We start from the raw sequence: 25,599 nt of genomic DNA, 5'->3' as shown, positions 1-25,599 counted from the left end.
CAAGAGAAGCTCATCTGTCCATGTTGACACAATCAATCAACAAACACGTGGGGAGAAGGCAAGCTCCTCCTTCCAGGGAACACCACTAATCAACGCAGCAGGGATGGTGCTCACAGAATCCCACGGGTGGTGGGATTCCCAGCTACTTGAGAGGGTGGGTCACGAGAATCGCTTGAACTTGGGAGGCAGAGGGTGCAGTGAGCCGAGATTGTGCTACTGCCCTCCAGCCTGGGCAACAGAGCGAGATTCTGTCTCAAAAAGAAAAAAAAAAAAAAGGAAGAGAATCCCATGGGGCAGTTGTCAGCAGGAAACATCACTTTGTAAACATCACTGGGAGCCAGCACTGGAGGGCACGAGTGCGACGAGGTACACACAGTCCCGGAGTCTAAAGTGTCTCTCAGAAACCATCCAGCACAAAGGGGAAAGTAACTTCACAGTGGCAAAACCTGGCAGACAGCACCCTGATCGAGGTCACAGCTACTCCGTGCTGGTAAGGGGACAAATGAGTACTGTGCATGGCTTCTGTGACGTTCTCATCCAAGACGCCACACCTGGGTCTCACCACCAGGACACACTGGACAGGCCCCAACTGAGAGACCCAACAGCTGACCTGTAATCCTTGAGGTCATGAAAGTCAAGGGAAGCCTGAAGACCCATTCCTGATGAAAGTGGAGGTATGTGAGGTAGGACCAGGGTCTGAGTCCTTTTTCCTAATGGACTCATGGAGCCGACTGGAGAAAGCTAAATGGGGTCTCCAGATAAAAGGGACAGATAAATTCTTCTGTGTTAAAGCTTTTCAAAATTAAAGCTAAAAAACAGAAGGCAGGCAGACAAGGATGTGAAGTTGGCTTTGCAGAACTGATGTGAGGCTAATATGACCGGCTTTTCATGCGTGAGGGCGCTCGGGCTTTAAACCATGCGGTGTCGGGACGGGCCTGCGAAACAGCTGCCCTGCTCCTGAGACTGGAGGGAAAAGGTCTGTGGGCAGACAGCCAGGAGGGAGGCCGTTGCTCACAGACCTCAGCAGTGATCATGAGATTTGTAACAGAGCTCAGCAGCACACATGGGACCAGACACACAGCTTTAGAAACTGATCACCTAAAGCAGAACCTGCCTCACCACGGCAGACTCCCGTCTAGACCACCACCTGCTAAGTGACACCCCAGGAATAACCAACATTTTGCCCTTCTTGAGAACCTTGAAACACCAAAACCCCTCTGCAGGACGAGAACAGGCGGTTGGCTCAAAACAGTTTGCTTTTAGAGTCAAAATGACTCTTTGAAACGGGGCCATCAACTCAATGCTCAGAGTTATAAAAACCCACCTCTTCCCTTGACATGGACATCGTGCCAGCGGCTAACTTATCTCACAATGCTTTTGAAGTCGGCAATGAATTTATATAAGGTAGGTTGGGTTACAGAATTCAGGTTGTTAAACTTGCTCGTTAAATCTTTTATGAGGAATTTCAGCCACGTGGGAGAAGCTTTCAGGAAACCTTGGAGTTGGTTCTCCAGTGAAAGACCAAAAGGCAGGCTCCATGTTCTTCAGAAAGGGGGAGCGGCTGTCCTTAACATTTTAAAGCTGGGGGCCGGATGTGGTGGCTCACGCCTGTAATCTTAGCACTTTGGGAGGCTGAGGCGAGCAGTTCACCTCAAGGTCAGGAGTTCGAGACCAGCCTGGTTAACATGGTGAAACCCCCGTCTCTACTAAAAATACAAAAATTAGCTGGGCATGGTGGCACATGCCTGTAATCCCAGCTACTTGGGAGGCTGAGGCAGGAGAATTGCTTGAACTCAGGAGGCGGAGGTTGCAGTGAGCCGAGATCGTCCCACTGCACTCCAGCCTGGGGGACAAGAGCGAAACTCCATCTCCAAAACACACAAAAAAGTTTTGAAGCTGTGATTAAACATATTTATCTAAGTAGATCTAAGCAATATTAATGTGAGAATTTAATACACTGAAAAGGGGTCTGGAAATTCACCAACTTCACAGGCGAATGGGGAAGGGGCAGGGATTCTTTTTACTTGAAATATTTCTGATTTACTTTAAAGAAAAAACAATTATGGGCCAGGTGCGGTGGTTCATGCCTGTAATTCCAGCACTTTGGGAGGCCAAGGCGGGTGTATCACCTGATGTCAGGAGTTCAAGACCAGCCTGGCCAACAGGTGAAACCCCATCTCTACTAAAAAATACAAAATTACTCTGGCGTTGTGGTGTGCGCCTGTAATCCCAGCTACTCAGGAGGCTGAGGTAGGAGAATCACTTGAACCCGGGAAGTGGAGGTTGCAGTGAGCTGAGATCGCGCTACTGCACTCCAGCCTGGACGAAAAGAGTGAAACTCCGTTTAAAAAAACAAAAAACCCCAATTATGAATGCATTACTTGTATACAATTTTGAAAAATGAGTAATGCATTTCTTTACAGGTTGTTTTTAGAGGACTTAAGGCCCCATGCAACCAGGCCCTGCCTGCAGAAACAAACATAAGGGCTTATGAAGCCTCATCTCACGCCAGATCCCCAAACTATAAGCTGAAGAGTTGGGGGAAAATTTTAACAGCTGAAAAAGGACTGACTTTAAATGCCCGCTGAAGATCTGATTTTCCAACACCAATTGCTTTTCCTCCCAGGAGAACCCCCAGGCTGGGCGGGAAGGCAGAGGGGCGGGGGCTCACCTGGGTCTGAGTCGGAATTGCCTGCAGATGGCTCGCAGAAGCTTGATGGCATAAAAACATTGTTTTTTGAAACTGTCGGCAAGGAGGTGCAGGCGGGGGAGGGAACAAGAGGAAAAACAGCATGAATGGGTGGGGTGGACCCTCATGTCCCACGGGAGGAGATGGGACAGCACGCGAACAGGGCATGCAGTCTTTCCCCAGAAAGCAAACTCCAAAACTCTCTTTATAGCACTACGAGGGTCTCCAGCCCGACGGCCTTCATCTGTCTGATGACTACAGTTAACTCTGGTCAACTGGGGCCACCTCGTTGTCCCTGCACCCCTGCAGGGGCAGCCGGCAGGGGAGGTGCCAGATGCTCCAGGCCACATTGGAGACCCTGACTCCTTCTCACCTATGGAGGATTGCCCATGGGGTCCCCTCCCCTACCTAAGATCTTCCTTCATCAGGGCAACTGCTTCCCAGGGTGTGGGCCGGCCAACAGGTTTCCACAAATGAAGTGGAATTCGTGGGGGAAGAACTCACTCTACGCAGAATGGAACCAAAGACAACACTATTCAAATTATCGGTGCCCCTCACGCCTCCAGTTGCCCTGAAGATGGAAAGCTGAGTTGTCTCTTGGGGGCTGCCGCGCTGGACGGGAGGTGATTTGAAGTGGGCCAGGGGAGAACAGTGGTCCCTCACTTCTTTAGCCTACATTCACAGCCCAAACACTTCTTCTCGATGCTGGTTTCCGATGCAGCAAGCACGGTCTAGCAGTGGGCAGTGAGTGGGAAGGAATAAAATCAACAAGCAGGGAGTGGAGCTCCCTCATTCCACAGAGCACCTATCCACGGGCACAGAGATCATTAAATAAAGGATGTCGACTGCAAGCCATCTGGACAGTTCCACAATATCCGGTCAGCAGACGACAGGGTAATAGCACTGGAAAACCTAATGCAGCCTTGCAAAAAGACGCGGCCATGTCCAAAACCCACACGATGGGAAAGGGGCATGAGAGCAGGGGTGTGGAGGGGTGACTTGGGAAGGAGCCTGGCTTCCTACACTGTGTGTTCCTGTAACGCATGCGTGACTTCTATAAACAGAAACAGCTTGACATCCTGAAGGTTCAGGACTGTAAAATGATTTACATGAACTTTCCAAGAATGGATTTCAGTTGGGTAACCAGAGAACCTGTCTAAACACTCATGTATCTCCAAGTTGGTGCTACAGACAGCCAAGACAGAGGCCACAAGACAATGTCAGAGTGGGAAGTCAAGACAGGGACGAGAGAACAGCCCTGCGGTGGCGTTTACCTTCACATCTGCACAGGCGTCTCCATGGCTGGAGGCCAGGCTTTCTGAGTGTCACATTAAGTAGTGCTGATGGCGTTATCTGCCTCAGGAACCTCTCTCCTGTACCAGCCTGCATGAGTCCCCAGGCTGACCTCCATGCCTGTGCTCAGACCAGGCCTCACGTCCAGGGCCTCCAAGCCCTTTAGCCTGCCCTACTCCACAGTCTGAGCCTGGCCCACCCTTCCAGGCCCCCACAAGCTCCTCTCCTCTGGGAGTTCACAGCATCACACACGGGCCTCTGCTGGGGCCTCCTGGCTTGCTGGTTACTGTGTGTGCATGCTTGTGTGCACATACATGCATGTGCATGTCTGGGCTACTGCACTGGACTGCCTGTGCTGGGCATACAGCTGAGGGGTCAGGAGAACACCCCACCCCTAAACTCCCAGTCTGTGCCCAGCCTTGGAAAGAGGAGATGTAATTAACAGGCAGAGGCCCCAACAGGGCTCTAAGCAGTCAACTCCTTTCCTCCATTTCAGAGGGACGATCTCTTCCCAGTCTTCCGCAGGCCACCAAGTCTCACCATGCTGTCAGTGTCACTGATTCTAGACGAGGACCCCTGGTGCTGCACTCTGGGCAAGCTCTCACCTCACTCCTGACCGAGTCCGAGCCTCAGATCGACTCTAACCGGAGCTGGGCAGGAAGGACACAGCAGACGGATGCGCAGCACTGAGGGGACGGCGGGTTTGTAAGCATAAACGCTTTTACTATTCGGTTAAGTTTGCATATTTTACCTGACTGTGAGGGTGGGAACTGGGTTAAAGAGGACGTTCTTTCTCGCTTGACAGGAGGGCAGTAATTTCCATCTTCTCTGTCAGAATCTACAGAAAATGATGAGAAGAGGAGGAGAAAAATCAGGTTGCTTCTGTTTTTAAAACTGAAGATGGTCAAAGGTGTTAGAGAGCTCCTTACCTTCTCCGCCTTCAGGACTGGAGCCGCCAGCTGACCTCTGAAACAAGGAGCACACAGCCGGGGTCAGAGGGCATCGGCCTCACGGCAACCGAGCAACTCTTGGCTCCATAACAAATATCCCAACATGCACCGCGGGCAGCTAACTCCCAGTAACTCCCAGAGCCCAGCACCCGAACGAGCCAGGATTTCAGCCCAAAGCTCAAAAATTCCCCCTGGTGAACCTCTGCACCCAGCTTCACAAACACATGCCAAGGAATCCTCTCAGTGGCTGGGAAAGTATCCGCAGCACCCCAATCAGTTTCTTGTTTCTCCACAGGTTACGCTAACTGGCCCGCCACCCCCAAATTCAAACACAGCCAAACCTCATCTGGCCCCTGTTCATCCTGCCAAGAGCTGAAAAGCGACCCTCTCCATCCTTGAGGCAGCGGACTTGTGTAAAACGGTCGCATCACACCGGATAGGAATGGTTTCCCTTCCTAGCCCTGGAACATTCTACCGTGCACATCCTTGTCTCAGGGTGGGCCGTTATTTCCAGAGCAAGCAAGAGTTTGGATGTTTTGGACCAAAGCCTGCTTGTGAAGCATTTAGAACAGAACCATCGGCCGGGCGCGGTGGCTCAAGCCTGTAATCCCAGCACTTTGGGAGGCCAAGACGGGCGGATCACGAGGTCAGGAGATCGAGACCATCCTGGCTAACACGGTGAAACCTCGTCTCTACTAAAAGAATACAAAAAAAAACCTAGCCGGGCGAGGTAGCGGGCGCCTGTAGTCCCAGCTACTCGGGAGGCTGAGGCAGGAGAATAGCGTAAACCCGGGAGGCGGAGCTTGCAGTGAGCTGAGATCTGGCCATTGCACTCCAGCCTGGGTGGCAGAGCGAGACTCCGTCTCAAAAAAAAAAAAAAAAAAAAAAAAAAGAACAGAACCATCAAAGACAAAGGCCAGTCACAGGTTGAGGGGAGGGACCTGAAGAATTCCCTATTCCACAAACTTTAGCTTTAGAGTGTGAACAACTAGCAACCAAGACTTAAAATGGGTTCATGACCAGCCTGACCAACATGATGAAACCCTGCCTCTACTCAAAACACACAAAAAAGTAGCTGGGCGTGGTGGCGCATGCCTGTAATCTCAGTTATAGGCTGAGGCACAAGAATGGCTTGAGCCGGGGAGGCAGAGATTGCAGTGAGCTGAGATCATGCCATTGCACTCCAGCCTGGGCCACACAGGGAGACTCTGTCTCCAAAAAAAAAAAAAAGACTTAAAATGGGCTGGGCACAGTGGCTCACGCCTGTAATCCCAGCACACTTTGGGAGGCTGAGGCAGAAGAATCGCTTGAGCCCAGGAGTTTGAGACCAGCCTGGGAAACATGGCAAGACTCTGTCTTTATAAAAAACCAGGCCGGGCGCGGTGGCTCACGCCTGTAATCCCAGCACTTTGGGAGGCCAAGGAGGGCGGATCATGAGGTCAGGAGATCGAGACCATCCTGGCTAACATGGTGACACCCCGTCTCTACTAAAAATACAAAAAATTAGCTGAGCATGGTGGCGGCGCCTGTAGTCCCCGCTACTTGGGAGGCTGAAGCAAGACAATGGCAGGAACCCGGGAGGCGGAGCTTGCAGTGAGCTGAGATCGTGCCACTGCACTCCAGCCTGGGCCACAGAGCAAGACTCCATCTCAAAAAAACAAACAAACAAACAAAAAAACAAACCAAAAAAAACCCAACCACACAAAAATTGGTTGGGCACGGCAGTGAATGCTTGTAGCCCCAGCTCCCTGAGAGGCTGAGGCAGGAGGGTCAGTTGAGCCCAGGGGTCTGAGGCTGCAGTGAGCTATGACCATGCCACTGCACTCCAGCCTGAAGGACACATCTCATCTCAAACAAAACAAAACAAAAAAAATACCTCAAAACTTAAAATGAGTAGTGTTTATCTTCTCCCGCAACACAATCCCTCATTTATGTCCTGTCTCAGAATGTAGCAGCCAAAAAGCACACCGATGAGTGGGTGCCGCTCCTCCTGGCATACTCCCCACAAGAGCAAGCAGAAGAACCAATTTTCTTATTTTCAAACATGCTCCTCAGGTCAAGTTTAGCCAAATGAGGCCCGCCTGCCTCGACAAGCTGCTGGGGCTCACGGGAGATGATGCATGTGAAAGTGCTTTGCAAACTGCAGAGGGGCCTGGGAAAGCAAACTGCAATAAATAAAACCGAAGAGCACAGGAGCCAAGGGAGACCCTCCTCAAGTCCGGGTGGCGCATTTTCCCATAAAGGGCCAGACTGTCGGTACTGCTGGCTTTGTGGGCCACATTTGGTCTCTGTCATATATTCTTCTTTGTTTTTGCTTTTATAATCCTTTAAAAATGTAAATATCATCTTAGCTTACAGGCCCAGGACTGGAGCGTGTCGCAGTGAGAACCCAGAGAACGCTGACTTGAAGTCACATAGTTCGTTCACGACAGTCAGAAAAAACTCTACCCTGGACTTTCGCCTCCCATGTGAGCTGACAACATGGGTTTGTGTGGGAAAAGCAAGCCTGAGCTTCTTGCTTGAGGCCCGTGTTCTGAGAGGGCTTTGGAAATAGTCTCAGGGGACTGTACGAGTGAGGGCTGATTATCACTATCCCCACAAGATGACATCATCAAAGTGCGTGGGAAACACAAAATCCTTGTAACACAACAGTGGGTTCTATGAGTCACTGGGGCAATTGTGAAAATACCAGAGTCCAAAACGCAATGCCACCAAGCAGCCTGGCCCTAGAGTCAGTACCAACTCTGGCCAGGACAAGAGCACGAGGGGCGCAGAGGCTGCTTAGTCCCTGCTGCCTCTTGAAGGCAAGAACTGTCAAGTTTATTCTGGCTCTACCATTTTCTCGGGGTGAAACCTTACCTCGGCCAGGCTTCGGTCTCCTCACCTGGAAAACGGGGATGCATGAGGCGACAGGCAGGGCAGGTAAGGTGCTCAGCCCGGCGCTGGGAGCAGATGATGACAATGCTCGTGACCCACACCTGATGAGACCAAACTCCCAACTGATGTAAAACCCTGAGGCTACGCTGGGGGCAGGGCTTTAATAGAGTTCAAGGCAGGCATGAACAGGGAGTCAGGGGTGTGGAGTGAGTCCTGGGTGCAGCCAGGAGGCCAGGGACCTGGACTGGGAACCTTTCTAGAGATGCCAGAGCCTGGGGTTGCATCTGATAGTGCTCAGCTGTCACCACCTTGGCATCCCTCTTCTTGGGTGACATCTGTGGGGTGGGTACAGGTTCCAGCTATTGTTCACCCTCATACTTAGCAAAGGTGACAGAAACAAAGAGAAGCAGCATCTGCCCACCCGGGCTGCCAAAACCTTTGTTCATCTCATGATGAGCCTGGGCATCTCATGCCTGAGCCAGCTACCACCCTTAACGGGCCCTCACATCAGCCTCCCAGCGCAGGCAGCTCTGAGAAACGACACCTAGCACAGCCTCCCTGCCCTCTGGGTAATCCATGCCCTCCAGAGCCCCACAGGCTGGCTCTGGCCTCCAAATGCTCCGTGCAGGTCCCCGTCTGAGGCCAGCTGCCTCGGCACAGCCCGATCTCCTCGGACACCGCACTGTGTGCCTCACCTCTGGCTTCCCTGGCCTTACCTGTCCTCCCATCCATTTCTAACAGCAGGCCCAGGACATCCCTGCCCCCAAGTCCCATTCTGTGGCTCTAGGCTTTTCTCTCCCCTTTTAATCCAACGAGCATTTCAACTGTACCAAAACCCTTACACGGTGTCCTCCCTGGTCCTGGGGGATCTGTCCCTTCCTAAATGACTTCTGGGACCAGGAGATGGCCACACCCTCTCTGGCCTCTGTAGACAACCTGCTCTCTCATCTAGTGACATCCTCCTTTTCCCTCAGGCGAGAACGAACCCCTTGGTGAGATGACCTCCAGGCTCCTTATACTCTTTCTCTGTGGCTTATTCTGATCCTGGGAGTTGTGTCAGGGACCCCACTAGACTTAGGAAGGAACTGGTCCTCACGGTAGAAGCCCGTTTAGCATTTGTTCAACAAAAAGACACTGCATCCCAGGCCCCCTGCAGCCCATGGAGAAGCCGGAGAAGACCTGAGTCTGGCCTTACGGAGGCAGCTGGTCCCCGAGCTCCCTCATGTCTCCTCATCCCTGCAGGGGATGTTTCTCCTGCTGCCTCCACACCTAACTCTCTGGCTCAGTGGTTATCTAGGTTAATTTTCACGTGTCAATTTCCCAGTTTCCCTGTTTCTGATTTCCAATTTTATCTCCTTGTGATTGGAGCACATACTCCATATTTCAATCCTTTAAAATTTGAGATGTGTTTGGTGACCTAACAAATGGTCTCCCATTCAGAATTTTCCATGTGCACTTGAGAAGACCGTGTACCCCGCTGTTTGGGTGGGGTGTCCTATATGTCTGTTAGGTCTGGTTGGTTTTTGTGTTGCTCAAGTCCTGCTTCCTTACTGATCCTGTCTAGATATCCTATCCATTACTCAACGTGAGGCACTGGGTCTCCAACTCCTCACTGATCTTGTTCTATCCATTACTCAAAGTGGGGTACTAAGTCTCCAACTCTTACGGCTGATTCGACTATTATGCCCTTCAGTTCTGTCCGTTTTTGCTTTGCGCATTTTGGGGGCTCTTTTCACGATACCCCATGCCTCCCAGGGATCGTGGATGCCATGGATGCTCTCTCTAGAGCAGCATGCCCAGGTCAAGAGTGTGGCCCCAGGGCTCCCAACAGTCTCCTGGGGTCTCCTCGCCTCGTGGCTCTAGGCGCAGCCCCGGGAACACTGTGGTGTCCCCAGGCATTCTGGACTCATCCTCCCCTTCACCCACCACCTCCAACCTGCCAGCAAGTCCCATTAGCTCTAGACCCTGGAGAACGTACCTTTCCCTCCTGCCTTGGTGGCCTCCTCAGGCACAGGGTCCCCTCTGCCACCAGGCTTTGGCCATGTGGCCTCCTGTTTTCTGAACATGTTGGTTGCTTCTGCCTCACTGAGTGCTGCTCCTCCGTGGGCGCCCTCCCTCCCTCTCTCTGCGTGTCTGAGATGCTGTGAGTACCACCTCCAGGGTAAGCACGTACTCACTCCCTATCCCAGCCCCTCTCGGGAGCTACACTGTTTTGTTCTATCATAGAGGGAGATGATTTCAGAGGTGTCTCCTACAACACAGTTCATTCACCCAACACCCGGGACACCTGCACAGAAGGCGCTTGCTGAGGACTTGCTGCGTGGGTGAAGCCTGTGTCCTCCACCGTGTCCCCCTTCAGTGACCCTGAGAAGAACGGGTGACTAGACAGACAAGATTCAGATGCTGTCTGACCCCTGACCTCAGGAGACCCTCAAATCCGTGCCCCAAATCTCTTCTAAGAACCTGCCTACAGCAAAGTGGGGGGCCTCTTGGTCCTGGAAAGGCTGGGAAGCCAAGGCCTGGGAAGGACAACACAGGAAGATTCCAACAGGGGAACCTCCTGCCAGCAACTCTCCACTAAGACCCAGCGGAGGGAAGCAAGAAGACAGAATGCGTGCCTGTGGACAGAGCTCTTCTTGAATCCTAACCCACTGGCCAGTGAGGCGCCGCCTGCCTTCTGTCCCCGTCCAGGCCTCCACACCCTGTGCCTTGCTGGGATGGAGGGCCTCTCCTCTCAGGAGACGTTGGAACTTGCTGTCCAGCTGGCTTGTGCTGTCTTCTCCAAAGCAGGAAAAGGTTTGGGGTGAAGGAACCTCCTTTGAGCCACCCGGCCCCGCACACAGCCAATGCCAGCTCCACATTTTCCATTTCCTGGAGTCAGCAGCCCAGGAATCTGGACCTGTTTGGTGTCAAGGCAGTCTGGGGCCACCCCTCATCCCAAACAAGGCAGTGGGTCCTCAGGAGTTGGTCCTGAACAATGCCTGGGACACACTCGGGGTCAGCGCCCAGAGGTCTGCAACCAGAGCTCAGGAGGATTTTAAGAGCAAGCTCCAGACCAGGCACGGTGGCTCATGCCTGTAATCCCAGCACTTTGGGAGGCCTAGGCGGGTGGATCACCTGAGGTCAGGGGTTCGAGACCAACCTGGCCAACACAGAGAAACCCCGTCTCTACTAAAAATACAAAAAGTAGCCAGGCATAGTGGTGCATGCCTGTAATCCCAGCTACTCAGGAGACTGGGTCAGAAGAATCGCTTGAACCCGGGAGGCGGAGCTTGCAGTGAGCTGAGATAGGGCCACTGCACTCCAGCCCGGGCAACAGTGAGACTTTGTCTCAAAAAAAGAAAAGAGAGAGAAAAAAAAAAAACAACAAAAGAGCAAGCTCTGAGGACGCAAGCTTAATGGGGAGGGGTGAGGACAGAAGCAGGACACAAGAGCCCCATTTCCTCCTCCTCCTCCGCTTTTCCCAAACTAGACTCCACTGCTGCGAGGGGCAGGGCTTCAGGATGACACCCAGGAACGCTGGGTCAGCACCCATTTCAACACCATGATGACAGCGTCCCAGAGTAATCAAAAGGAAGCAGAAGAGAAAGAAGACCAGAGGGCCCTTTGATTTCTTTCTGGCATTGGGACAGCAGAAGCGAACGGAGCAGGCTCAGAGAAGGTGAAGCAGTCCTCCCGCGGCTCGGGCTGCAGGCTGGTCAGGAGCGAGCACTGTGAGTGCTGACCCTGTGCCCTGCGTCCCTGCCGGCGGGGTGGGGGCTGGCGGCGCAGCAAGCTCCCCACCAGGAGCCATTGGGAGCTTGCGGGAAGTAGCTCAATTCTGTGAGGCGCATGAGTCCCTGTCGCTAAACACAAGACGGGGGACACATCCCATCTGGAATGGGAATACAGGGGTGGGAAGTTTGTTTGTTGCATAACGAATGAAACAGTGAAAATAGTGGTTGTCACATTTATTAAGAACTGCCCTGTCCAAAAAACACGGATCTTGTCAGACTGTCTGGTGTGGCCTCAAGGAGGACACAGCTGCCAAGGCGGCCCAGGGCAAGGGACAGTTTCAGAAGCTGACTCCAGACACAAAGACCAACAAGGAAGAAGCAGGAAGGAACAGCACTGTCTACCTGGTCCCCTAGGAAAGACCAGAAAGCAAGGCCATATCAGATATATTCCCTCTAGATGGCCGGGCGCGGTGGCTCACACCTGTGATCCTAGCACTTTGGGAGGCCGAGGTCGGCGGATCACGAGGTCAGGAGATCGAGACCATCCAGGATAACATGGTGAAACCCCGTATCTACTAAAAATACTAAAAAAAAATTAGCTGGGCATGGTGGCAGGCACCTGTAGTCCCAGCTACTCAGGAGGCTGAGGCAGGAGAATGGCGTGAACCCCGGGAGGTGGAGCTTGCAGTGAGCTGAGATCAGGCCACTGCATTCCAGCCTGGGCGACAGAGTGAGACTCCGTGTCAAAAAAAGAGATAAATTCCCTCTATAAAACTGTGGCAACCAAGAGGCGTACCAGGGTCTCAGTGAGTCTGACAAGTTAGAAAACCTGGCTGGTCATGGCTGGATGCCTGGGATACAAAATAAATGATGGGCCAGTTCAATGCTTTTTATTCAGTGGCAGAGGCAACCAGCTGAGAAATTCCTGTCAAAAGGGCAGGCCCTGAGAAAAGCCAGTGAGAAGGGGCTTCCAAAGGTCTGAATGTTGAGGGGTGCTGAGGGCCAAATCCTGTGCAGGGACTAGAAGGTGGGGGGAAAGTGGCCAGAGGGATTCATTCCAGAACCTCCTTAAGCTCCCTGGTGGGTGTAATAAACATATCTGAAGCTCAGCAGGTCGTTGGCAGGGAGCTTCAGTCCAGTACAATTCCACCAGGTTCGGAGTGAGTGCCCAGAGCTGCCTGCTTTCTCCACATGAAACAGAGAACTTAATTGGGATGTGGTTTGGTCTTCTTCAGACCGTCTTCTGAAGCCAGGAAGTCTGATATATAGAGACTTTTTCCTGGTACTGACTCTTCCACGGCCAGGGTTCTGACGAGACTGAAAGATGATGAGGGCCCTTTACAAGCAACAATTCAGCGAGCCACAATCCATCAAGAACTCTCAGCTTTACATTCCCCCCAGGGACTGTGGAATAAAGTGAACAGACTACACGTGATGGATGAGATCTGCCAGGTAACATGGGGGCGGTTTCCTGAACGCCATGTGATACAGAGTGAGACCCAAATTAAAGTCTCAGGCCAAGAAGCAGCTGGCATCGGGTTCCATCTGACTCGATCTATGGCCTAAGTAACCTAAAATAAAGTTTACTTTGCTCTGAGCAGGCCCAATTAGTAGAGAAAGCCAATTAACAGGAGCCCTCAGCAACCAGTCAGGGTGCTCTCTGCAGACAGCCCGAGGGAAGGAGCCCTGGTTGGCTCAGAGCTGTCACAAGGGGCTTGACGATGGCTCTCCTGGGGCTCCTGAAAGTGGGTGTCCGAAAGTTACAAATGCTAAAACTATAAGGTGCATGTTATGCGCATGGCCACCAGAGCTACACTGGAACATTTACACACTGCTCCGCGCAGCCCCCAATCCTGGCTCTCTCACGGTGACCCCCAGCTCATCCCAAGGCTCCCTGCCATACAGCTTCACCTTCCCCCTGCCAGTGTGGGGGACTGCTTGAATTTCTCAGGATCAGAGCCTCAGACCCAAAGTCCATGAGAATCAGGATGCTGAGATCTACCTGGGCTGGCCAGGCCAAAGAGATGAACATCTGGACGAGGTGAGGCCCCTCCGGACACTCCCGCACAGGCCTCTGTTGAGAAGTACCCAGGGCACAGAACAGCGCGTGCGCTCTTGAAGAGCACCTGCTGTCACAAAAACTCTGTGATCCACTTGTTTGCTACTCTCATTCTAGAAACCATCACCTCTGCAGCTGGAGAGTTCTACGTGGGCTGCGTTTTTCAAACCCAGGCACCTGTGGAAGGCCTCTGGGGTGGACCCTAAAGACCATCTGTTCCCAGAGGGCTGAAGACAGAAACCTGAGAACACCATTTCCTGTGCTCTCAAGGACCAGAGGTGCAGTAACTCACCATACCCGCCTCAGGAGAAGTTTCCAGCAGCTGCTCTGCCAACAAAAGAAGGGTGCAGCCACCTCCTAATTCTCGCTGTGGCGGCTGTCACATGAGCTCGTGGGAGGGCTGTACTCCCAGTGCACTGTGGGACAAGCGCCTTCTGGCTGGACTCCTTCCCGTGGCTCCTGTCTCACTACCCCAAACCCACTTTTGTGTCACAAAGGCCACGACTGCCATTACCCCCTCCCCATAGCCTCTGGCACAAGTAAAGACTGTTGCTTCTTTTTCCATCACACACTGACTCCTCCAAAATGTTAACACAGGACTCCAACCCACCCCTGGCTGAATAGTGCTTCCTAAGTGTCCTGGGGTTTGGTGGCTGTAGCTGAATGTTAATAATTTCCTTAAAAACTGGGGACTGGTGTGTGCTAGGAGGAACGCTGAGGTCTGGGGTAAGGTTTGGGACCATACCAGCCTGGAAGGCTGCCTAGTGCTCAGGCAGGTAGAGCTGGGTCCCTTCTTTTCTTGTTAAGAGTCCTTTTTCCCTGTCCTGAGAATGGGGGGTCTTCTGTCATGAGTTACCTAGAGGATGGAGTTTTCAATCCTGAATGTAGGATAATGTTTACCTTTCCCAATTTATCAAACTTCAAAAACCCAAGACATTTCTTGTTCTTGAGAGTTCACAATCTTCTCCACCTATAATCTTCAAAAGGCTTCTTAATACAAAGATAAAGGGCTCAGGGGATTCCTTCTGGGTTCAAAGGAAGAGTCTTTTCTTCTTCCTGCTTTGATTGAAGACAATCAGTTCACCGCCTTAACCACAGTCCAAACACAATCAGTCTTGCAAAGTAATCTGTGTTGGAGAACGCCTCTTCCTAGATATCAAAGGAAGCCTTAGCTTCTTGGGTTTCTAAGACGCTAAACTTGAATGCCCACATTCAGGGAAACAAGAAAAAGAAAAATGGAAGGAGGGTGAAGGGGTCAAATCAGGTTTGGAAGGTTCTACTTCACATGACTCAATTCCTCCTGACCCCTCATGTCTTTTTCGGGAAACACGATTCGCCTCTTGCTGTGGGTATATTCCCCCAATTTAGAAAAGGCTAAAAGGGGATTCGATCTTCCCTGACTTTTCAGCAGCATGAATTAAAGGGAGTTGGAAGAAATCCTTGTCATCTTTTAAGTTACCATTAGCTGCTTACAATTAGCTAGGGCCAGGATCTGAGGGACCCGAAGGGAAAGGGGCTGGTCTGGGTTGGGCTCCCCCTGGGCAGTAGGAGTGCCGAGTAGGTGTGGACTTACCCCTGCCAGTTCTCGCGGAAAAGGAGGAAGCTGGGCTTCAGGAGCGGGAGGCGGAGGAGTGCTGGCTGAGGCGCCAGCAGGGGCAGGAGGTTCTAGGGCATGCTCGCCAGCTGACTCGGGGTGACCCGTGCCATGGTGGGGGGCCTCAGCCTCCCCCCGAGGCTCCTCTCCCGAATCCGACAAGTCTTTTTGCTCTGCAGGGGACTGGGAGCAAAAAAGACAATTTTCCTTCAATGTGAATAAAGGCTGCACCACACAGCAGGAAGGGCGGGCAGGGGTCAGAGGCTGGAGCTGGCTCGGCTTGCAGCAGCTCCTGCGCCTGGGAGGAAGGTGGGGAGAGCAGGCACGTGCTACTCAGCAAAACCGGCTCTCCTGGCTGACGGAAGGGAGTGAGAGTGGACTAGGTGCCATGTGACTCTGCAAGGGGCTCTACAATGTATGAGAAGCAGGACCCCCGTTTCCAAAACTATGGGCTGCCTGGTAAGGAGCTACTTGGCTTATGGGCCTTGGTGATCAAGGAACAGGGATGATCATGCAAAAGATTTAAACCCTTTCAGGATCTCAAAAATACTGAAATGGGGGAGCCGGCCATCAGCACCATTTCTGTGCTTCAAGAAAGGGGGAGGCAGGCCTGGAACCCCACAGTTTGGGAGAAACCAGGGAGGCTGGGGTCAAGGGCTTCTGCCTCTCGCTACAGTTCTTCTAGCACTTTCCATTTGTTCTGCTTACACCCAGGATGCAGAAAGCGCTTTCCCACCTCAGTGAGTGCAGGTGTGGGGTGACACGGACACCGAGAGCTGGTTTTTGCATCACTGGCAGGCAGGTAGTTCAGCTGAAGGGGGGGGGGCCCATCCGCAGTGCCCCTCGGCCTAGGATTCTCCCAGGTGCATCCTCAACACCTTGGGCAAGGGCTCATCTGGAAAGCTGCCAAGGTGAGAGCAGCTGGTCCTGGGTCTTCCTCCCCAGAGTACAACACCTGGCATCCTTTAAGGTGGTTCTTGGGACTCCAGCAGGGCTTCCATGGGCTGAGAGCTCTGTGGCCATAACTCCAAGACTTTTCTTGAGAAATGGGTTAAACACCTGGCATCCTAAAACAGACAGGCTCCAGTCCCCAAACCTCCCTCTTGGCATTATACAACAACATGGAGCCATTTCTCGCACTCAGCGACCTAAATGACTACAGGGCTACCCCGTCTCCCTGTGGATGTGGATGTTTCTTCTGGATGTGAAGTGGCTGACCTCTTTAGACGGGGTTTGGGCACTACTTAAAAAGTAGTGATCCAGGAGGATGAAAGGAGCTACACAAAGAGGATGTAGGAGAATGTCCACAAATTCCTAGGAAAGCAAAAGCAATCTTCACATCTCAAAAGTAATGAAGGGGACACTGTTGCCTCTTTGTATCCAGGGCAGATCCACAGACCAGCCGCTCTCTAAACCTGTACAGGGCACCGTGGTTGGTCCAGACACCCATGGCTGTTGCTACTTTATGGGGAGAGACTTAACACTTCACAAGAGAAAAATGAAACCCAGAGCTCTGTGAGGCACTGCCTATCTCTACTTAGAACCACTTGAATTTTTTGTAATCCCTGCTTTTGAAATGTAAATATTCAAACACCTCATGGTAATTCAAAATGCTAAACAGGAGGCCCAAGAAGTAAGTCACAAACATGGAAATCAAGACATCAAAACAGGATCAAATTCGTCATCTTCGGTTAAGATGAGTTTGTTGAGAAGTATTACATCACTTCCTCTCTCAGATGGGAGAATTAACAATGTCATTCCAGAATTTTCTACTCAGGTCCTAGCATTTCTCCTGGGCAGGAAGCGTAAGCTCTAAAGAACCAAGGTGAAGTCTGGAGTTTTTCAACATGTCTGGTAAAATCAGACATCAAGATTTTGCCAGCCTTTGACCTCATCCTAAAATACACGTGGCTGGCGAAAACCACGTGCACCAGGGCTAAGCTCATCACAACAACGGTAAGCCTCAAAAGCAGGTCTAAACATGCTACGACCACATTTTCAGTGATACTGTACTTTCTGCTAAATAGCATTTCTGTAACTGCCTTCTGTCTTTTTACCAAATAGGCATTATTCTGCTAGTACAACCTCAAAGCCTCCCCACTTCAGATTAACAAACGCTCTGGAGAGAGAGCAACTGAAAGAAATGTTTAGTCTTTACAAATAATGGAACAGCCCACATAAGGATATTTAAGTTCTCTTCACATTAAAAAGAAAAAGAAAGAACTCTACCTCCATCTAAGACAGTTAAGAAGGAAAGGTTTCATTTTTGCCCCGAAACACTGGTGCATGTAAATGCAGGCATTTCGCCGAGACAGCAGAGCCCTCCCCAGGAAGCCCCGGCATGGGAAGGCAGTAAGCAACATCCCTGTGCTGCCAATCTGGCCATGGCTTCGTTTTAGGCGCTAGGACTACAATGAAAACCACACATGGCTTTTTCTGCCCTAGAACAATAGGATTTGGCAACCTCACCCAAGGCTAAGTGATGCCACCAGCACCCACATGCAGGCCACAGTCCCAGTCTGCAGTGTGCTGAAGTGCAATCTGGCACATCAATGGGGCCCACAGAAAACCGCTGTGTGGCTCTGCCGCTGAACAAAACAAAATTAACTCCTGGGCTGGCAGCTTCATGTCTTTCTTTTCAACTCCAAATCATGCTGAATCATGATTCAGCAATAAAACCTGAGCATACAGAGCTGTCTCCTTTGAATGGTGTGAGGGCGGATGGTGGAGAGGAAGGGGCTCTTTTACTTGCACCCCATAGGAGATCTCGTTTACTGAAAGGTAAGTCAGCTGGTCCCACAGTTGATGAGACCTCTTGATCTTTGGAGATCAAGAAGTTGTTAAAGTCGCTATAAGTAACATCGGAGGGACAATTTAAAACAAGGACTGTATATTGGAGGATATTACTGAATTAACGTTTCGTAGGAGTAACATGGTAGTGAGACCATGCAGAATGGCCTGATCCCTATGAGATACCCGTGGAAGAATTCAGGGCAGAAATGTCACATGGGCTTAACTTCCAGTATCAGAGCGGAGGCCAGCAGTGTTAACAGGGAAGCCAGGGGCAGGATTCCCAGCTGAGGGCAGCAATGTTAACGGCGAAGCCAGGTGCAGGATACCCAAGTGTTTGCAGTGTCACTCTTTTCCAAGGATTTGAAAATTTTCAAAATAAAATGTTGAAGCAAAAAGAGTGGGGGGCGGGGAACCTCCTCAGAAAAACAACGGCAGCAGCTCTAACAACTCGCTCCCAGCTCGGCTTCTGGAGAGCAAGACAGGGATGGGTTGATGACCTCCGCAAGAGAGAATGAAACCAGGAGGGCTCTCAAACCCTCACTTCTGACACATACTGCAGCTGCTCCCTGCAGGCCCTGAACCAGAAAGCCAAGGAGAAACAAAGCCAGCCGCTCGCCCTGTGTGTTTACTTTCCACCTCACTCCCGAGTGGCAGGAAGGACTCCAGAGCCATGTGGACACTGTCCTCCGACAGGAAAGCGAACACCCACAAAGGCTCCTCCCGCTCCTGGCCTCAACACAGAGGTTTCCCACATGCCTCTCCGGCGACGGTGCCACAGAAGTGCGAGTGACAGAAGTGGGCAGCCCAACTCCCAAGGCTGGAGGGCAGTTATTTTTAGAAGTCCATTTAGAATGGCTGTGAGCCAATATTCTGATAAGACCTATACTTGGCATTTTATTTTTAATTTTTATTTTTAATTTTTTTTGAGACGGAGTCTCACTCTGTCGACCAGACTGGAGTGCAGCAGCGCGATCTCGGTTCACTGCAGCCTCTGCCTCCTGGAGTCAAGCGATTCTCCTGCCTCAGCCTCCTGAGTACCTGGGATTACAGGCATCTGCCATCACGCCTGGCTAATTTTTTGTATTTTTAGTAGAGATGGGGCTTCACCATGTTGGTCAGGCTGGTCTCGAACTCTTGACCTTGTGATCTGCCCGCCTCGGCTTCCCAAAGTGCTGGGATTACAGGTGTGAGCCATCACGCCTGACCTACTTGGCATTTTTAAAAATGCCTTCCTAGCTAGCCTTCCGGTTCAACTCCAGCATGTTTATGTAATTGGCATAGACCCCTTGAAGATCATACATGCAAATTAGCCTGCAAATCACAAAGCAACGAAACCCCCTTAGCTGTGAAAACATTACTGACGCAGCAGGTAGTGACTTTAAAAGCACTTTAAATTCATCTGAGCAAATATTACATGTTACTGTTTCATCTTGTCGGTTGCCCTAAAGTCTTCGGATTTAAAGAATTATTGATTTCTATCATTTGTTTTAAACCAGGGGTTGGCAAGCTGTTTTCTGCAAAGGGTCAGATACTAAATATCTTAAGGCTCTGCAGGCCACATGGTCTCTGTCCAAATACTACTGCTGTAGCAGCCACAGGCTACTGCAAAGGGGATTGCTGTGATTCTGTTCTTGTTGGCTTATCCCAGCACTTTGGGAGGCTGGGTCAGGAGAACTAATTGAAGCTATAAGTTTGAGACCAGCCTGAGCAACATAGCCAAGACACCATCTCTTAAAAAAAAAAAAAAAATTTTTTTTTTAGTTAGCCAGGTGCGGTGGTGGTGCCTGTAGTCCCAGCTACTCAGAAGGCTGAGGCGGAAGGATTGCTTGAAGCCAGGAATCTCAGATTGCAGTGAACTGTGATCACGATCCTGCATTCCAGCCTAGGCCAAAGAGTAAGACTCCGTCTCTCAAAGATAAAAACATAAACAAATAAAACAACAACAGCAAAAAACAAAACAAAAAAAAACACAGGTGACAGTGCTGTGCCTTAATTTGCTAACCTTTGTTCTAAACTAAAAATGGTTCAAAAGATAATCATAACGTAAAATTCTAGAAAATCCTGATTTTACTGAACACCTGAGGAATGACTATAACATTTCCAACACAGCTCCAACAATAGTAAAGTCCTGAGCCTTTACTATTCTCTAAAACTAGAGAAATGCACCAGTCCTTTCGTGCTGAAGGAACCTCCAAAAGACAAATCATAAAACCACGTCATTAAGCTGTACTTGTCAGGGCCCAAGGGAGAGGAGATAGCAGAGGCAGATTTATCTTGGAAATACCTGGAGAACCAAAACAAAACTAGAAGAAAGTTTTCATATGTTTCTGGATTTCTTCTTCAGCAAAAAAAGTAACAATGGGAAAGTTTCACAAATTAGTAGATAAGTCCAGGCTAACACACAGGTATCCTGGGAGGGGTGTGTTGGGGGAGGTTTAGGACAATCATTTTCCCCTCCTCCCCAATCCCCCCAAACACACACACCCGACCCCCACAGAGCACTTGAATATTGCTCAGGAAAACTGGGCCACATCAAGATAAATGCTGGCTTCGGGACAGAACCTAAGACCAGCAGCCATGAGTCCCAGATCATGAGAGCGGCTTCCAGCCTGGGAGCTGGTCACCTGTGAGGGGACAGAAGCCACAGGAGAACGGAGTTGATGAGATTCTCAAAGGCTGTTATCACCAATAAGATGCAGACATCCTCAAAACACATCGGAACAGCACAGCACTTGGTCACTCCAACATGTTGCAATGGGTGAGGTGGGGAGTGCCGCCACTGGGCATCAGTGCAGGGGGACCACACATTATTTCTGGATAAACAGTGGGGGTCCCCATGCAAGCTGAGGAGTCACTGCCACACAGCACCACCGACTAACTTCTGACGCAACTCTGACCTTCCACACTGATCTGTCAGTGAGAGAAGCCGATGGCTTCAAGGTAAACAGCATCCATCGTTGTCTTATCACAGAACCCTGCTGCCGCGCCAATCAGACCTTCCACAGGCTGCCAGCTCATCGCCATGAATCAGGCGAGGTACTTCCAACCACACTGCGACCCAGACACCCTGAATCCAAGGGAGAAGCAGCCTCATGGACACAGGGTATAAATATATAACGCAAACAAATGAACAATTACTGTAAATGCACGTATGCCAAGTTGGTTAGGGCCAATGAATCCAGTCTTGAAGGTCTTGTTTCCCCTGTAACCACCATTGCTCTCCTCCTTTCCCTCCCTCCCTGACTTCCTCCCCACCTTCCTTCCTCCCTTTGCCCCCTACTGTCCCTCTGCTACTGGTTTTCCTAAGGTACAGTGGCATTTTTCAAACAAATCATCAGGAATTAGGAAGAAGCTTTCTAACACGATTTCAATAAACTCTCTGAGCCCTTTCCACAACAGACCCATCCTAACCTCTCTCCACGGTAACCTAAAGCCACCAGGCCTTTTCCCTCCAAACTCAACGTGAAGGTGTAAAGGCCCCTGCTTAGGTCTCCCCGTCTGTGGGCAGAAGTGGCCTTGGCAAGGCGACCTGGAAAAGAGACTCTGAGTGAAGAGAGAACAAGTTAGAGTAACGAAGTGAAGAGAGAACGTACCAGCCCCTTACCTTTTGTCCTTTATCCTTCTGAAACACAAAGACGGGCGGAGCAATGGCAGGCTTTTCTGCAAAAAGAAAAATTAGTTTTTTTCCCCCAACACTATATGCATACAGTAAACAAAGCTACATTTGTTTGTAATATGTTAAACATACATATAAATAAAACTAGTAACTCCAGAGAACATCAAATCGCTTAGAATAGCATCTTGACTTGGACGCTGGAATGCACAGGTGTGCTGGGTTTGTGAAACACACCCAGAGTGATGTGACGTGTGCCCTCTGCTGTATGCATTTATCGTCAATAAGGAGCTTTCAAGACTCACTGAGACTGGGCGTGTAAATGGGAGTGGGAGAGCAGTGGAGAGTGTGGCAGTGCTATTTGGCGCCATCAACCACGGCCTTGCAGGAATGTGGCGCACAGACACTGGCTTTTTATGCGGCACCTCCTGAGTTGCAAATGTTAGAGACTAATTTAGCTTTTTTTTTTTTTTGAGACGGAGTCTGGCTCTGTCGCTCGGGCTGGAGTGCAGTGGCCGGATCTCAGCTCACTGCAAGCTCCGCCTCCCGGGTTTACGCCATTCTCCTGCCTCAGCCTCCCGAGTAGCTGGGACTACAGGTGCCCGCCACCTCGCCCGGCTAGTTTTTTGTATTTTTAGTAGAGACAGGGTTTCACCGTGTTAGCCAGGATGGTCTCGATCTCCTGACCTGGTGATCCGCCCGTCTCGGCCTCCCAAAGTGCTGGGATTACAGGCTTGAGCCACCGTGCCCGGCTAATTTAGCTTTTTAAAGTTTACAGGCCAGAGGGCAACCAAAAAGGGCTTATGCTCTTTGCAGAGATAGTTCTGGCAGAACAATCCCAACGCTCAACCTGGATCTCTAAGTGAGTGCTGGTAGGGAGGAAAGGATGTCTGGAGTTGCTAGAGGTCTGAGAGTTCATCTTGCACAGTGGCTGTTGAAGGAAGAAACACTCTGGGGTGTTCTGTCCCTTGATGGGACAAGAGCAAGGCAGCCTGTAATGCCCATGCAACACCATCTGTCTCCTACCCAGAGGCAGCCAGATCCACAGCCCTGTGCCACTCAGTCCCAGAGTGGGTGACAGCCTAAGAGGCCCTGCTGCCTCCATGGGAAGCACAGATGAGGACTGCCTCGACCCCACGAGGAGGCGCAGACCACACCTGCCTCATGGCGTTGGGCCTGCATGTACTTTGATGAACCCTGGGGGTGCTCTCAGGGCCTCTTTCACCATTCACGGCACTGAGGGCCCAGCGTGGAGGCCATGCAAGAGCAGCTGTGACTCTGATGAGTGCTTGCTGCGGGGCCGCACACTGGTGCCTCCGCGGTGAGCAGGATTTGGGCAGAGCCTTGCTTTCGCAGGGCCCCCCCGATTGTGGGGAGCCAGACATTAGCCAGGAAGCATGCACTGCCTGTGATCATGATGAAGGCACTCCGCTTGGGCATTGACCCGGTCTGCTCTGGAGTCCAGGTAAGGTCCACGAGAAGAGGGGGCTGTGCTGGGGTCTCAAGAAGAGCTGGAAGGCAGAGCAGCAGCAGCTTGAAGGCGCAGCTTGTAGGGTAATGGGGGTGGGGGCAGGCGGTGGGCATGCTGACTTGCTGGGGAAATGTCATAAAAGGCAACGGGATGCCTGGGGTTGGTTTAGCTTGAAAGTGAACAGTTTGGGGAAGGGAGAGTGAGGGTGGCCATGGGGAGACCAGGTGGGTAATGACTGAGGTGGAGAGAAAGGGACAGCACCAAGATGACCAAACAGACAACATCCCACTCCTGCAGAAGCAGGACAGACTCTGGTCTTAACCTTGGGGCAACAGTCCACAGCCAGGCAGCCCACTGATGGTGACATTTCCCCCACCATCCTCCCTGAAGCCTCAGCACGCTGGGGTCCAATTCACTGTGTACAGCCAAGGTAAACACTGGGGTGACTGGCATGCACGAGACCCAGGGGCTACAAGGGAGCAGGTGGGGATCAGAGGGGTCTCCAACCAGACTTCCAGGTTTCCCGAGGCAGACTTCTTGCCAACACAACGCACAGGTGCCACTTGACAAATGTGAATTAATGCGGCTATGCCAGGCAATAAATGACATCAAAGGAATGCTGGAGGGCTCTGGGACAGAGCAGCAGCATATCCACACCGTGTCTGCTACCAGGATCCTAGAGGCCTTCCGGTGCCGCGTCTGTACCCCACAAGCCCAGCCCCGACCTCTGCATTTGCCTCTCTGCCAGCTGCCAGGTCACAAGATGCACAGGAAGGAGCCAGGGTTTCAGCCAGTTTGGCACTCTCCAACCCCATTTTCTTTAGGGAGCTACCCACCCCTCATCCCCGTCCCTGGTTCAGATGGTGCCAAGCTCAGTCCCAGCTCCAGGCCTGACAAGGAGAGTCCCGCATGCGTCAGCAAACACACAGCACATGAACAAGGCCGGGCCTTTCGCTGGAGATCCTGGGGCTGCTGAGCTGCTGGTGAATGACCCTGAGGCTGCCATGCCAATCCCATGTCACCGAGAGGGGCCCTGGACCAGAGCCAACCAGAGGGTAGCAGAGTCACAGAAGGAGCAGGAGGACTAAGTCTGGCCTGTGTTCAGCCCTGAGTCAAGCTTGGCCCAAAGCTAACTCTGTCCCCAGACTTTTCAGTGAAGCCAATCAGTGCTGATTTTTGCTTAAGCCAGTTTGAGCTCGATCTCTGCCCCTTGTCACTAACAGACTCCAGTCTGAGAGAGGCGTGGTCCAGTCACTGCAGACTTAATCACACACATGCTGCAGGCCAGTATCTGTGGAAGAGACCTTGGACAGGCCTCAAAGTGACGCTGAGATGCTTTCTTCTCTTCATAGCAAGTCTCACTGCCTGATCCACTCCATATTGATGGGCTTATGGTCTGTCTCACCCATTAAGACATAAACTCCATGAGATCGGAGACTGCTTTGTTCCCCTGGGTACCCCATGGTCTGAGAACAGTACTTGGCACACTGTATGGATTCAACAAACACTTCATGAAGGGGAGGGGAGGGGGACATTAGAGAAAATGTGAGGCGAAGACACTCGGTGCCAGGCTAGTCAGGAAGGGCTAGAAGACAGAGAACCATTTGGATGGAGAGGAGTGTGCGCTGGTGATGAGAACCGTGTCAGTGGATCTGCAGGTACGAGGAAAGGACTGCAGCTACTTGAGTAACTATGGGAGGCCTGGGCTGGCTGTGGTGCCAAGGTCCTGCCTGGAGCCTTCTGGACACACAGCAGGGCTGGGGGGCATGGGCCAGGAGAGGGCCCCTCTGATGGAGCAACAACCCTGCCCTGTGCCTGGACATGTGACCCAGCTGGAGACAGAGGGAGGCTATGGAAGGGGATGTGAGAGTCAAGCTCTGACAGGAGCCACCCAGAGAACAGAAAGCCAGGGTGACATCCAATCAGGTCCTCCGCAATTGCCTCCCATCTCCTGTTCCTGTACCCACCCCTGCCACCATTCAGCCCTCCTTTCCTTCTCTGCCTCTACTCTCACTCCCTTAGATCTGGCCTCCACAGAGCAGCCAGAAGCACTGTAATGAAATGCACACTTAAAACTGCAGTTGTCGGCCTGGCACGGTGTCTCACACCTGTAATCCCAGCACTTTGGGAAGCCGAGACTGGCGGATCACAAGGTCAGGAGATCGAGACCATCCTGGCTAACATGGTGAAACCCCGTCTCTACTAAAAATACAAAAATTTAGCTGGAAGTGGTGGCGGGAGCCTATAGTCCCAGCTACTCAGGAGGCTGAGGCAGGAGAACGGCATGTACCCGGGAGGCGGAGCCTGCAGTGAGCTGAGGTTGTGCCACTGCACTCCAGCCTGGGCGGCAGAGCGAGACTCCTTCTCAAAAAAACAAAACAAAACAAACAAACAAACAAAAAACAGCAGTGTCAGCTGGGCACGGTGGCTCATGCCTGTAATCCCAGCACTTTGGGAGGCCGAGATGGGCGGATCACCTGAGGTCGGGAGCTCGAGACCAGCCCGACCAACACGGAGAAATCCCATCTCTACTAGAAATACAAA

The 25,599-nt window shown here is 51.5% G+C and overlaps 1 protein-coding gene across 12 annotated transcripts in view; it reads right to left on the bottom strand.

The window, feature by feature from the left end:
• RANBP3 (RAN binding protein 3) overlaps positions 1 to 25,599 on the bottom strand; it is a 64,329-nt gene that overhangs the window by 21,686 nt on the left and 17,044 nt on the right. For 2 of the 12 annotated variants that reach the window (XM_033198312.1, XM_033198313.1), the window contains exons 2-6: positions 21,576 to 21,631; positions 15,158 to 15,361; positions 4,912 to 4,948; positions 4,734 to 4,820; positions 2,672 to 2,743 (exon numbers count right to left, since the gene is read on the bottom strand). In XM_033198312.1, the coding sequence (XP_033054203.1) occupies positions 2,672 to 2,743; positions 4,734 to 4,820; positions 4,912 to 4,948; positions 15,158 to 15,361; positions 21,576 to 21,631 (456 nt within the window). Of the gene's footprint in view, positions 1 to 2,671; positions 2,744 to 4,733; positions 4,821 to 4,911; positions 4,949 to 14,484; positions 14,641 to 15,157; positions 15,362 to 21,564; positions 21,632 to 25,599 lie in introns of those variants that run through there. The other 10 variants (XM_033198314.1, XM_033198315.1, XM_033198318.1 and 7 more) reach the window with 8 other exon arrangements.

Source organism: Trachypithecus francoisi, unplaced genomic scaffold (genome assembly GCF_009764315.1).
Source record: "Trachypithecus francoisi isolate TF-2019V2 unplaced genomic scaffold, Tfra_2.0 Lachesis_group5, whole genome shotgun sequence".
In the NCBI taxonomy this organism is placed as follows: Eukaryota; Metazoa; Chordata; class Mammalia; order Primates; family Cercopithecidae; genus Trachypithecus; species Trachypithecus francoisi.
Note: the sequence above shows the minus strand (reverse complement) of the source record. Positions and strands in the feature narration are given on the sequence as shown.